Raw genomic sequence first — 13,877 nt, 5'->3', positions numbered from 1 at the left:
TCTCTCCTCTGAAGTACCCTTTTCCTGGCTGAATCTGAAAGACTATATAGGCTCCATTAGAGACCATATGTCAAAGAGGAAATTTGAAACAAACAGCTGGGCAAAACCAGCATCCCATTATACTCTACTAGTGGATTCATGAATCTGAAAGCTCTAAATGGAAACTTGTTCCAGATGATGTCTATTTCATATGTGGCAGTTACTGATTTGCAAACAAATACGGGCACACAGCTTTCCTTTCTCATATGATTTTACACCAAAACTGATTCCATTAGAGAATACTTTGTTTTCTTTCTTTGCCCAGGCCTTGGTATCTTATTCCAGTGGTCCCCAACCTTTGCTGCTTGGTGGCCCAGCTGGGGGGGGGGGCGGAATTGGACTGTGTGAGTGACAGGCTGGCGCAAATGCTCAGCTCAACTTGCACAAATGGCAGGCTGGTGTGCATGGCCCAATTCCAAATAGGCCACGGTCCAGTAGTGGGCCACGACCTGGGGGTTGGGGACCCCCTTCTTATACTGCAATGTTATGACTAGAAAGCAACCTTGAAAATAATTTCACATAAGGTAGCCAGTATTAAGACAAATTAAATCTAAATACAAAAATATCCCAGGTAAAGGAAAAAACAAGCTTTTTCAGCTTAGAAAATTGATTTGATTTGTTTATTCAGATTAGTGTTGAAAACTGTCTGAACTGGATTCTCAAATCTATTCAGTAAGTCAGTTTACTAAAAGCCATTTCTACGCATGGGCAGATGTGTCTGAATCATCCAGATCAACTGGGAACTGTGTGATTAGATTTGAGTTCCTCATCCAAGAAGATTTGATTTGACTTGTCTTCAAAGAGAATCTCTGAAAGGAATCTTTTTTCTCAGCCCTCATATTGTGCAATTAGAGAGATAAGTATCTTAAAGCAAGATACATTCATTGATACGCTGGATGAAACAACTCTAGAGCAAGTGGGGCATGGATCATAGGTCATAATTTCAAAGGAGTGAATGGTAACACTGAAGTCTGTCACGTGTTGATGGAAAGCCTCACAAATAAAGCTCTAGCCTTGTATTATAGAGATTTGTGAAAATAACAACAAAACCACCATTCCTTATGTGCTGACATACATAATAGTTCATTATTATTCTTTAATTAACACTGTTCTTAACTTCAGGTCTCACTTCTTGCTCTATTTGATATGAGGTAGCCAGAAATATCTAATCACAAAGGTATTTTTCTTTCTTACTGCAGACATAAAACACAGCTTTTCAGATAACATTTTTGGTAACCAAATTGGACTATTATGAGGCAACAGAAGAACTGAAGTCATGATCTGGGATGAAAAACAATAAACAGAATATTTGGAAAGGTCAGATGAGCTTAATAGAGCATTCATATCATCAATAGATAATTGGGTAGAAGATTTAATTCTTAACCCTATATGCTATATTGTTGTTGTTAGTTGCGAAGTCGTGTCCGACCCATCGCAACCCCATGGACAACGTTCCTCCAGGCCTTCCTGTCCTCTACCATCTTCTGGAGTCCATTTAAGCTTACGCCTACTGCTTCAGTGACTCCATCCAGCCACCTCATTCTCTGTCGTCCCTTTCTTCTCTTGCCCTCAACCTTTCCCAGCATTAGGCTCTTCTCCAGTGAGTCCTTCCTTCTCATTAGGTGGCCAAAGTATTTGAGTTTCAACTTCAGGATCTGGCCTTCTAAAGAGCAGTCAGGGTTGATCTCCTCTAGGATTGACCAGTTTGATCGCCTTGCAGTCCAAGGGACTTGCAGGAGTCTTCTCCAGCACCATAGTTCAAAGGCCTCAATTCTTTGGTGCTCAGCTTTTCTTATGGTCCAACTTTCACAGCCATACATTGCAATTGGGAAGACCATAGCCTTGACTATATGCACTTTTGTTGACAGGGTGATGTCTCTGCTTTTTAGTGTGCTGTCTAGATTTGCCATGGCTTTCCTCCCCAGGAGCAAGCGTCTTTTAATTTCTTGGTTACAGTCCCCATCTTGGAGCCCAGGAAAATAAAATCTGTCACTACCTCCATTTCTTCCCCATCTATTTGCCAGGAATTGCCATGATCTTCATTTTCTTAATGTTAAGTCTCAACCCAACTTTTGCACTCTCCTTCTTCACCTGCAACAAGAGGCTCTTTAGTTCTTTTTCACTTTCTGCCATTAGAGTGGTATTATCTGCATATCTTAGGTTGTTGATATTTCTCCTGGCAATCTTAATTCTAACTTTTGATTCATCTAGCCCTCCCTTTCTCATGATGTGCTCTGCATATAAGTTAAATAGGCAGGGCGACAGTATACAGCCTTGCCGGACTCCTTTCCCAATTTTGAACCAATCAGTGGTTCCGTGTCCAGTTCTCACTGTTGCTTCTTGACCCACATATAGGTTTCTTAAGAGACAAATAAGATGGTCTGGTACTCCCATCTCTTTAAGAACTTGCCACAGTATATTGTGATCCACACAATCAAATGCTTTAGCATAGTCAATGAAGCAGAAGTAGATGTTTTTCTGGAACTCCCTAGCTTTCTCCATGATCCAGCGTATGTTGACAATTTGATCTCTAGCTCCTGTGTTTTGATCCACATACTGATGGAGTCTACCTTGTAGGATTTTAAGCATAACTTTACTAGCATGTGAAATGAGTGCAATGGTGCGGTAGTTTGAACATTCTTTGGCACTGCCTTTCTTTGGAATTGGAATATAAACTGATCTTTTCCAGTCCTGTGGCCACTGTTGAGTTTTCCAAATTTGCTGGCAAATTGAGTGTAGCATTTTTACTGCATTGTCTTTTAAGATTTTGAATAGCTCAGCTGGAATACTGTCACCTCCACTAGCTTTGTTGTTGGTCAGCTTTCCTAAGGCCCACTTCACTTCACATTCTAGGATGTCTGGCCCGAGGTCAGTGACCACCTCATCGTGGTTATCAGGGATGTTAAGCTCATTCTTGTATAGTTTTTCTGTGTAATTTTTCCACCTCTTCTTAATCTCTTCTGCCTCTGTTAGGTTCTCTATCATGCCCATTTTTGCATGAAACGTTCCCTTCATCTCTCCAATTTTCTTGAGGACATCTCTGGTCCTCTCTATTCTATTGTTTTCTTCTATTTCTTAATCTCTTCTGCCTCTGTTAGGTCCCTGCCATTTTGGTCCTTTATCAGGCCCATTTTTGCATGAAACATTCCTTTCATCTCTCCAATTTTCTTGAAAAGATCTCTGGTCCTCCCTATTCTATTGTTTTCTTCTATTTCTTTGCACTGTTCATTTAAGAAGGCATTCTTCTCTCTTCTAGCTTTTCTCTGGAATTTTGCATTCAATTGGGCGTATCTTTCTTTTTCTCCCTTGCCTTTTGCTTCCGTCCTTTCCTCAGCTATTTGCAAAGCTTCCTCAGACAGCCATTTTGCTTTCTTGCATTTCTTTTTCTTTGGGATGGTTTTAGTTGCTACCTCTTGTACAATGTTGTGAACCTCCGTCCATAGTTCTTCAGGCACTCTATCAGATCCAATTCCTTAAATCTATTTGTCACCTCTATTGTATATTCGTCAGGGATATGATTTAATTCATACCTGAGAGGCCTAGTGCTTTCCCCTACTTTCTTCAGTTTAAGCCTAAACTTTGCAATGAGAAGCTCATGGTCTGAGCCACAGTGAGCTCCTGGTCTTGTTTTTACTGACTGTATAGAGCTTCTCCATCTTTGGCTGCAGAGTCAAAGAGTCAATCTGATTTCTTTGTTGACCGTCTGGTGATGTCCATGTGTAGAGCCGTCTCTTGGGTTGTTGGAAAAGAGTGTTTGCTATGACCATCATATTCTCTTGACAAAATTCTATCAGCCTGTGCCCTGCTTCATTTTTTACTCCAAGGCCAAACTTGCCTGTTATTCCGGTTATCTTTTGGCTTCCTACTTTAGCATTCCAATCCCCCATGATGATAAGGACATCATTTTTTGGTGTTAGTTCTATAAGATGCTGTAGGGCTTCATAGAACCAGTCAATTTCATCCTCTTCAGCACTGGTGGTTGGGGCATAGACTTGGACTACTGTGATATTGAATGGTTTGCCTTGGATTCAAACTGAGATCATTCTGTCATTTTGAGGATTGTATCCCAGTATTGCTTTTCCTACTCTTTTATTGACTATGAAGGCTACTTCATTTCTTCTGAGGGATTCTTGCCTGCAGTAGTATACCTGATGGTCATCTGAATTAAACTTACCCATTCCTGTCCATTTTAGTTCACTGATTCCTAAGATGTCAATGTTCAGTCTTGTCATCTCTTGTTTGACCACGTCCAGCTTTCCTTGATTCATGGATCTGACATTCCAGGTTCCTATGGAGAAAAAATCTTTACAGCATCGGACTTTCCTTTCACCACCAGACACATCCACAGCTGAGCGACCTTTCAGCTTTGGCCCAGTCACTTCATTCTTTCTGGCGCCACTAGTACTAGCCCTCTGCTCTTCCCCAGTAGCATATTGGACGCCTTCCGACCTGAGGGCCTCATCTTCCAGCGTCATATCGTTTTGCCTTTTGGTACTGTCCATAGGGTTTTCATGGCAAAGATACTGGAGTGGGTTGCCATTTCCTTCTCCAGTGGATCACATTTTGTCAGAACTCTCTGCTATGACCTGTCCGTCTTGGGTGGCCCTGCATGGCATAACTCATAGCTTCATTGAATTATGCAAGCCCCTTCGCCACAACAAGGCAGTAATCCATGAAGGGGATATGCTATATGCTCAGAGGCAAATTCTATTGTGTTCAGTCAAGTACCTTCAAAGATAATTGAATGTATCATGGAATCAAATGTACTTTTTAAAATAGCAGAAATATTGTTAAAATCCATCTGAAAATAGCCCTTATCCATTGAAGGGGATTTCAGTCAGACAGCAAGAAATACTGTATAAAAATATTTGGGAGAAAATATGTTTGAACTTATTCTTTCCGTTGAAATTTGTCTACTGATGTATCTGTCCATCTGTCTACCTAAGTTGGCTACAATTTGTCCTACCTGAGAAACCATCAAGTTATAGTTATATTTGCATCACATGATACGTTAAAAAAGATTGTGAGTGATAACAACATACTCAATTTTGCAGAAGTACTGGTAAAATTGACATTATATTAATTCCTCAATCCAATAGCATAACAAAATGCTATTGATCTTTGGTCATTTGGTCATATGAATGATACCAGACCCAAACTCATGATAACATCACATGACATCACCACCACACAACCATTCAAAAAGCAAAGCCGAACCCACAACGATAACGACACACAACCACAAAACAGAAACCTAACTACAGCTGCAACATTAGCCACTTTAAAACCCTTCAAACCACACAATAAGCAAACTGACACCCACTATAAAAACATGGCACCACCACAAACACGGAGCCGAACAAAAGCAGCACAACTCACCAGTTCAGGTCTAAGGCTGGCAGCTGAGACCAGCCCATCGACTCAAAACACATCCCCACCCAATCAGAACACAGCCCCCATTCAAAACACACTCCCACCCAATCAGAACACACAGCTAAGCCCCCACCCAATCAGAGCACGCCTCCACCCCATCAGAACACAGCCAAGCCTCCACCCACATAACACACCCCCTCTGGCAGTTTAAAAAAGAAGAAAAAACAGCCACTATCACACACTTCTCCCAGAAGAACGAAGCTGAAGTCACCAGCCTGAGGATGACGGATGAGATTTCATCAAAACGTTGCCCTGATACCTCCAATTCTTCGTGGGGAAAAACCCGAATGACCAAAGATCTACATACAAACACCCGCGAAAACCTCAGAAAACACACACACACACACACACACACACACACACACACACAGTACAATTGTGTCTGATTCTTGGAGACTGCCTGAATAATCCCTACCATTTTCTTGGCAAAGTTTGTCAGAAGTGGTTTGCCATTGCCTCCTTCCTAGGGGTGAAAGAAAGTGACTGGCCCAATGTCACCAAGCTGGCGACCTTGAGATTAGAAGTCACAGTCTTCTGGTTTCTAGCCCGATGCCTTAACCACTACACACATACACTCTCTCTCTGTCTGTCTACACATACACACAAAATAATGTTAGAAAATAGATAACAAGAATATAAATACTGAACAGGGAAGAGAACTGGACACATCTGGCCTTTCAGGGGTGAAGTTCAGGACATTGATGGGAGGATTCCTGATTTTTATTAAGTGCTGCCAAGTTGTGTTGACCTTCTTCAAACTGTATAGACAGACAAGAAAAATGAAGGATTCCTAGTTTTATTTTTAAAGTATACATTTCAATCACCTTCTGAGCATTATGTTTTCCCAAATAGAACAATATTGATATTTATTTATGTTGTTGCGAATGAGTTAACATCAAAACCCATGTAAATGGTAAGATGTTCACCTTCTCCTAAATCATTTGCAAAGTCTGTGAAACATCCTCCTGAGATGAAATATGCCAATAAAAAAGCATACATATATAGCTTGTTCTCTTAGTCTAATCTAAATCATACTTAAATTATGCTTATGTCAGAGATACTCCTTGGATAGTTTTACATTTCTTAGGAATTTAAGAAGTCTAAAAGCACAACATTCTTCCATCTACACATGCAATAAAAACTAAACATAAAAAGGAATATGGATAAACCCACAAAGTTTCTCTTAACAGCTTTTATTGATGTTAAAGCTTGAATCCATTATACTGCCAGTTATCTGTGGCAAATAACAAGGAAATAAATATTTTCTGACCTTTTAGAGGCCAGAATTAATATATAGATCACCCATGGAGAACAATTCTGCCGAGAATAAAGAATGTGAGATTGCCCTTCCAATATGATACCTTCCAGAGGTATGGGGACTGAAAGACCCAACATTCCCAGCCCCTACAGAAGACCAAATGAACTCTGTGAGGCTTAGTTTTGAATAGACAAATATCATTTTGCACTGACTTGTGTGTTTTCTGTTTTTTATATATATTATAAACAGAGCCATTCAAGAAGTGGCTATGATGCACAGCAAAAGAGGCAAATACAATCATAGCCAAAGTGAGAGCTTTAAAAACAGGTTTAATTTCAAACGTTGACATTTTTCTTTGAGTGGCTTTTGACTATTATTTTTATTATGTTTGGTTCCTTCAATATTAGGAAACATTTCTGTCTGTCCATCTTTCTCCTCCCTCTTACATGCCACTTCAGTCACAAATTTGCAGTGTCTACTCAGAACCAATAAAAAGGTTTAAACACATGCCCAATATTGCACAACAAAACAATACATAATTGAATTATTCCATTCCAAAATAATTAACTATCGCTTATTGGGGGTGGGGGTGGGGCTGAGAAATCCCTATTCTTAAATCAAATCAATTCCACTTCCTGGAAAAGCCAGGCCTCCGTGGCTTTTGTAAATGCCAACAGATTTTACTCTGTGGGTGAGAGGGAACAATGTTCTACAAAGGGAAGGTGGTTTTTGGAAAGACCTGCTTTCATGGCAATTGATGAAATCTCCTGATGAGTCTTTTTGAGTGGGGGCTGAAGGGAGTTGTTCCTTTAAGAAGTTGTTGGATGGACAGGTGCCACTGAAAGCAGGCAGTCTCCAAGATATCCTGGTCTAGAGTTATGTGTGGATTTAAAGCATCTTCATCTGCACCAATCACCAGAAGCCCACTGGCAATCGATGCAGCTCCTGCACTAGCATATTATCCAAGAAATTTGCATATTGCATTCTGAGACCAGACTAAAAAGGATCCAGACAATACATTTTATCTCAGAACCTCCAAATGTGCAATTTTCCACAATTGTCTTCTTCACAATATTCCACCAAAAGAGAAGCATGGAAATTGGTTTGTACTTTTTAAGAGAGCTCAACTATGATTTCTTGAGGATTAGGTGCTCCACCACCTCTTAAAGGCCAGAAAAACCACACTCCTCCCTCAAAGAAGCATTCATCACTGCCCTATTCAAGCTTCCCATAGCAGCTTTTGAGGCTTTCATCAACCAGAAATGGCAGGTATCCAATCCCAGGTAGCAGAGCCAATGTCACGAAGAATCTTGTTCACTTCCTTAAGAGCAACAGGCTCAAATTCCATTCAGATAAGCTCATAAGATGAGGCTTCTACCACCTCTACTGAATGTGCTCATATAACTGCTCTTTTGTCCTATCCTTATTCAGAAGGATCTCAGTCACTTTTAAAAGGGCCATTGAATGATAATATGGGTACAGAAATACTTCTGTTTCACTATTCTTTAGTTCCACAGTATAAATATGAACCTCTTTCTCACGTTTGGATAGGCTCACTCTTTTACCTGTTATGCTGTAGGATCTTCTTTGCTTCAGCATCTCCTTGAGCTGCTCAATAAAGAACTTCCTTGAATTGATGGACATGAGGACCTATCATATGCAGTTCTCCCAGTGATGGGATTCAACTATGTGAACAACCAGTTCTCTGTGTGGATACTGCTTCTGGAAGTCCATTCTGGGCTAGGGCAACAAAAAATTAGCTACTTGTACTGCCGAACTGGTACAAACTGGCTGAACCTTACCACTGAGTTCTCCCCATAACAAATCTTAATGTCCTCCAACTCAGATTACATTTCTCAGAGACAAAACCCAGATTGAATGGGGTCAGTGTCATGAATCAAGTCTCTGATGAACTGGGGACAAGCACATGGTTGTCATAGTGGTCACAAATTCCTGAATGGCCTCTATTCCTCCCTCAATAAGACAAGTTAAAATTAACCGGAAACATTACTCTATGCTCCTCCAACACTACTGGAGATGGAATCATGCTTGTTGGCCAGATAAAGTCTGTTGGCATTTAGGAAAGCCACTAAGGCCTGGCTTTTCCAGGAACTTTGGGATTTGATTTAAGAATCAGGATTTCTCTCCTCCCACTCCCAACTGTACAGCAGAGAGAGTGTACAACAGCAACGATTTCAACTTGCATCTAAAATCTAGCTTCAGAAATATGGTCTCATACTGGGTTATCTGTGCCTGTGGTTGCTTAGTCATTTAATCAGCCATTTAATCAGGCAGTTCTCTGTCCAAACACTGACAGAGAACAGCCTGATATACAAGCAGGATTTCAGAAAGGAAGAGGAACGTGTTAGCATATTGCCAATCTATGTTGGATAATGGATAAAGCAAAGGAATACCAAAAAGTCCTCTACGTGTGCTTCATTGGCTACACAAAAGCTTTTGACTGTGTTGACCGTGAAAAGCTCTGGAACTGCCTCAAAGAACTGGGAGTGATCAGTGGAAAAAGAAGGGGCTGCCCTAGTATCTGCTGGCTGGATACTATAAAGAATGACTCTGGATGACCATGGCAGATCTGAAGAGCGAGACAGAGGGGCATGGAGACTGCTGATCCATAGAATGGGTAAGGGTTGAACATGACTGAATGGGGGATAACAACGATGTTGTGATCTTCCCAAATCAAAACAGCCACCCCAATCTTCCTGCCTTGGGATAATGGGCAGTGCTAAATCCAAACAGGGTGACAGGTACGTGACACACATACATAGACTCTTTTTGTGTGGCCATGCAACTGGAAAGTAAACCTCTCTCTCTCTCTCTCTCTCTCTCTCTCTCTCTCTCTCTCTCTCTCTCTCTCTCTCTCTCTCTCTCTCTCTCTCTCTCTCTCTCTCTCTCTCTCTCTCTCTCTCTCTCTCTCTCTCTCTCTCTCTCTCTCTCTCCCTAAATTCTAAAACCCACGTGGCATTTGATGTAGTCTAAAATCATTGTTTTGTGGACAAAGCTACATATGCCACAGTTCTTTGTGTTTCATATTGATCCAGGAAGGGCATCAGCTAATTATACTTAGCAATGCTACAAATTATTTTATGACATATTATAGATACCAGAGCTTGCATAGCTCAACAACTATTCAGAAAAAAGTGCTTTGACTATAAATACAGCAAGCGTGCCATGTACTTTGAAGATGTCATTTTCCAATCGCTATGTTTGTGTCAGTTACAGCAAGTAACTAGTAAGTGTAATAAAGTTTGTGTATTCCTTCTGCCTTTGTGTGGGATGCCTTCTGCGTTTCTATGGGATGATATTCCTATTATTATGCTGAGTCTAAAACACACTGTACATTGTTAAGTCACATGGTGAAACATTTCTCTGATCTAAAGTGCTTCAGCTGAGTATTTAAAAAGCCCATTGAATTACAGGTTGCAATCTGAAAAAGCAACCTTGCTTGTATTATTAAGTATTTTCTAATTTGACATTTTTGGGAAGTGCTAAAAATATGCTGTCTCTACTAAAGCATGATTCTTTGGGGTGTGTCTGAGCATCAACAAAAGAAGAGTACTCGGATATGACAAGAAATGCTTATGCCTGCAAATTTACAGCATGTCTAATAATAGCCTTGCAGCCTTTTCACTGCATAGACTTGCATACTGTGTGTTTTTATTGTTATTACCGTTGCTGTTTTTCTTCCAAATATTCTATCTTTTCCTGAAACTTGCATCCTAATTTCAGGTAGTAGAGAAGCAGCATTCACCTATGCCATCATTGCTGCCGGAGTAGCCCACGCCATTACTGCTGCCTGCACCCAAGGGAACTTGAGCAATTGTGGTTGTGACAAGGAAAAGCAAGGACAGTACCACAAAGATGAAGGATGGAAATGGGGAGGCTGCTCTGCAGACATCCGATATGGAATAGGATTCTCCAAAGTGTTTGTGGATGCCAGGGAGATTAAGCAAAATGCAAGGACTCTCATGAATTTGCACAACAATGAGGCTGGGCGAAAGGTAGGCACCTTTGCTAAGCTCCTAATGTGGCCAAGCAAATTATTTTGTATTATGTATGTGCATGTGCTATGAAGGTAATGTCACTTCCCATTTAACTAGGATGTGAATTTGCATATCAATGGAACTGACTCAGGAAATTATTCGCACCAAGGTTGACATGTTATAATAATGAAGCAGGAAGCAACCAGAAGAAAAACATATTCATAATGAAATAATGTTTTGACATTAATCATGCATGTAGCTCAGTGATCAGATCTTTTTCTTCTGTCTTACTTATGACTTATTTATTACTGGTGAAGTAATGAGTGGGTCATATATGTGTAAGATGGTAAGATTAAAAAGGTAGTACCAACCTCTTGGTTTTAAATAATAATTTTGTTTGGAACAACTCAAGGCAGGGAACAGATCTCGTGGTTAGAATGCACTTTACAAAACTTTTCCTCTGATCATTACATTACAGTTTGTACAGGTTGATATTGGCTTGATTTAGCATTGGTAGCTAAAGAATACCATACATGAATAAGAGCCCTGGTGGAGCAATGGTTTGAATGCAGTATTGCAGGCTAACTCTTCCCACAGTCTGGAGTTCGAGCCTAATGAGTTCAAGGTTGACTCACTCTTCCATCCTGAGGAACCAGATTGTTGGGGGCAATATGCTGACTCTGTAAAACCCCTTAGAGAGTGCTGTGAAGCACTCTGAACTGGTATATATGTTTAAGTGCTATTGCTATTCTGTCCCATTATTGGTTGCCTTCCTAGGGAGTAGGGACAGGTGAGAAAGCTCTGCCACTACAAGACAGTTGTGAATATAGATAATGAATGAGACCTGAATTGCAACTTTTCTAATTCTGTATATATAACTGGGAAATTGGCAAGATGGGAATGAAAACTTGTTTGTTATATATCCAAAATTTTGTTGTTGTTGTTAGCTGCGAAGTCGTGTCCGACCCATCGCGACCCTATGGACAACATTCCTCCAGGCCTTCCTGTCCTCTACCATCTACTGGAGTCCATTTAAGCTCACGCCTACTGCTTCAGTGACTCCATCCAGCCACCTCATTCTCTGTCGTCCCCTTCTTCTATTGCCCTCAACCTTTCCCAGCATTAGGCTCTTCTCCAGTGAGTCCTTCCTTCTCATTAGGTGGCCAAAGTATTTGAGTTTTAGCTTCAGGATCTGGCCTTCTAAAGAGCAGTCAGGGTTGATCTCCTCTAGGACTGACCGGTTTGATCGCCTTGCAGTCCAAGGGACTCGCAGGAGTCTTCTCCAGCACCATAGTTCAAAGGCCTCAATTCTTTGGCGCTCAGCCTTTCTTATGGTCCAGCTTTCACTGCCATACATTGCAACTGGGAAGACCATAGCCTTGACTATATGCACTTTTGTTGACAGGGTGATGTCTTTGCTTTTTATTTTATTTATTTATTTATTTATTTTATTTATTAAATTTATATACCGCCCTTCTCCCAGAGGACTCAGGGCGGTGAACAGGGCATATAAATAGAAATACAAAAGTTAAAAAAGGATTAAATAATTGCCCAATTAAAACAATCACAATATAAAACCCATTAAAACCCTAACGTTCCCCCATCAGGCCAGGCCAGCTTGTTCAAATAAATGGGTCTTTAGCCCACGCCGGAAGGAGCGAAGATCCGGTGCCGTCCGGAGCTCAACCAGCAGTTGGTTCCATAAAGCCGGGGCGCCCACAGAGAAGGCCCTCCCCCTGGGGGCCACCAGCCGGCATTCTCTGACCGGAGGCACCCTGAGGAGGCCCTCTCTGTGGGAACGCACAGGGCGGAGGGAAGTCGACGCCGGCAGCAGGTGGTCCCCGAGGTATTCCGGACCCATGCCATGTAAGGACTTAAAGACCATCACCAAGACCTTGAACCTCACCTGGAAGACAACTGGTAACCAATGCAGCTCGCGGAGCAAAGGTGTAACATGGGAGTACCGGGAAACTCCCAAGACAACTCTCGTGGCCGCATTCTGTACCAGTTGGAGCCTCCGAGTGGTCTTCAAGGGAAGCCCCATGTAAAGAGCATTGCAGTAGTCCAGACGAGAGGTCACAAGCGCATGAGTGACCGTACACAGGGCATCCCGGTCCAGATAGGGCCGCAACTGACGCACCAGGCAAACCTGAGCGAAAGCCCCCCTAGTCACGGCTACTATGTGATCTTCCAAAGTAAGCCGTGAATCTAGGAGGACTCCCAAGTTGCAAGCCCTATCCACGGGGGGTAAAAACTCATCCCCCATAGAAAGAGATGGAACATTTTGAATGTTTTAGTGTGCACACATTTTTTAGTGTGCTATATCCAAAATAGTTTAGCTTTACAAATTAAGAACCCCCAGAATAATTCCATAATTTGATGTTTGGTCAGAATGGTTCTCCAGAAGTCATTGATTTCTGTCACATGACCTGTTAGCAATAGCAATAGCATTTAGACATATATACCACTTCACAGTGCTTTACAGCCCTCTCTAAGCAGTTTAGAGTCAGCATCTTGCCCCCAACAATCTGGGTCCTCATTTTACCAACCTCGAAGGATGGAAGGCTGAGTCAACTTAGCCAGTAAATACAGTATGTAAGGAATTTGTGTCACAATGTTTGCCACCTTACTTCCCTTGCAGACAGCTTTTAGAGTGGCACAATTGTGTATGTGTGAACTGCACATACAGCGTGTTCTATGTGCTTTTCTGTGAGCTGCAGGAATTGTGTGTGTGTATAAACACACATACACACACACACACAGTCGTAATAATACATATTATTAGAAAGGAAAGAAAATACTGTGTCATAGCTAAACCTATTTATGTCTATGAGAAGAAATAGTTAGAAGACTAAGTGAAGATATGATAGCATACTATATCTCAAGAATCTCAAGCTATGTCATGTGGAGAAAGAGACAGGAAAGCAGATTCTGACTGAATAATAGAGGAAACAACTTCACTCATTGACAGATCTGTTCATGCTGTGAAGCATGTGTTTGAAACTGAATTCAAAGCATTGCATAGTCCTAATGTGTATAGTGAATCTTCACATGTTAAACATTTGTTGAATGTCATGTGAACACATGACATTTGTTGAATGTCATGTATTCTTTGATGTATTCATGCAAGTTTCCATAGAGCATTGCAG

General features: G+C 41.2%; 1 protein-coding gene across 1 annotated transcript in view; it reads left to right on the top strand.

Moving 5' to 3' along the window:
* Positions 1-13,877, top strand: part of WNT7A (Wnt family member 7A) — a gene marked incomplete at both ends in the record, with an annotated part of 59,610 nt that overhangs the window by 25,141 nt on the left and 20,592 nt on the right. The window contains one exon of the mRNA XM_081321270.1: positions 10,475-10,746. Coding sequence (XP_081177396.1) covers positions 10,475-10,746 — 272 coding nt within the window. The remainder of the gene's footprint in view (positions 1-10,474; positions 10,747-13,877) is intronic.

Source organism: Vipera berus (genome assembly GCF_964194415.1).
Source record: "Vipera berus genome assembly, chromosome: 2".
NCBI classification, from domain to species: Eukaryota; Metazoa; Chordata; class Lepidosauria; order Squamata; family Viperidae; genus Vipera; species Vipera berus.
The sequence above is the reverse complement of the archived record's forward strand: the minus strand, read 5'-3'. Positions and strand labels throughout refer to the sequence as shown.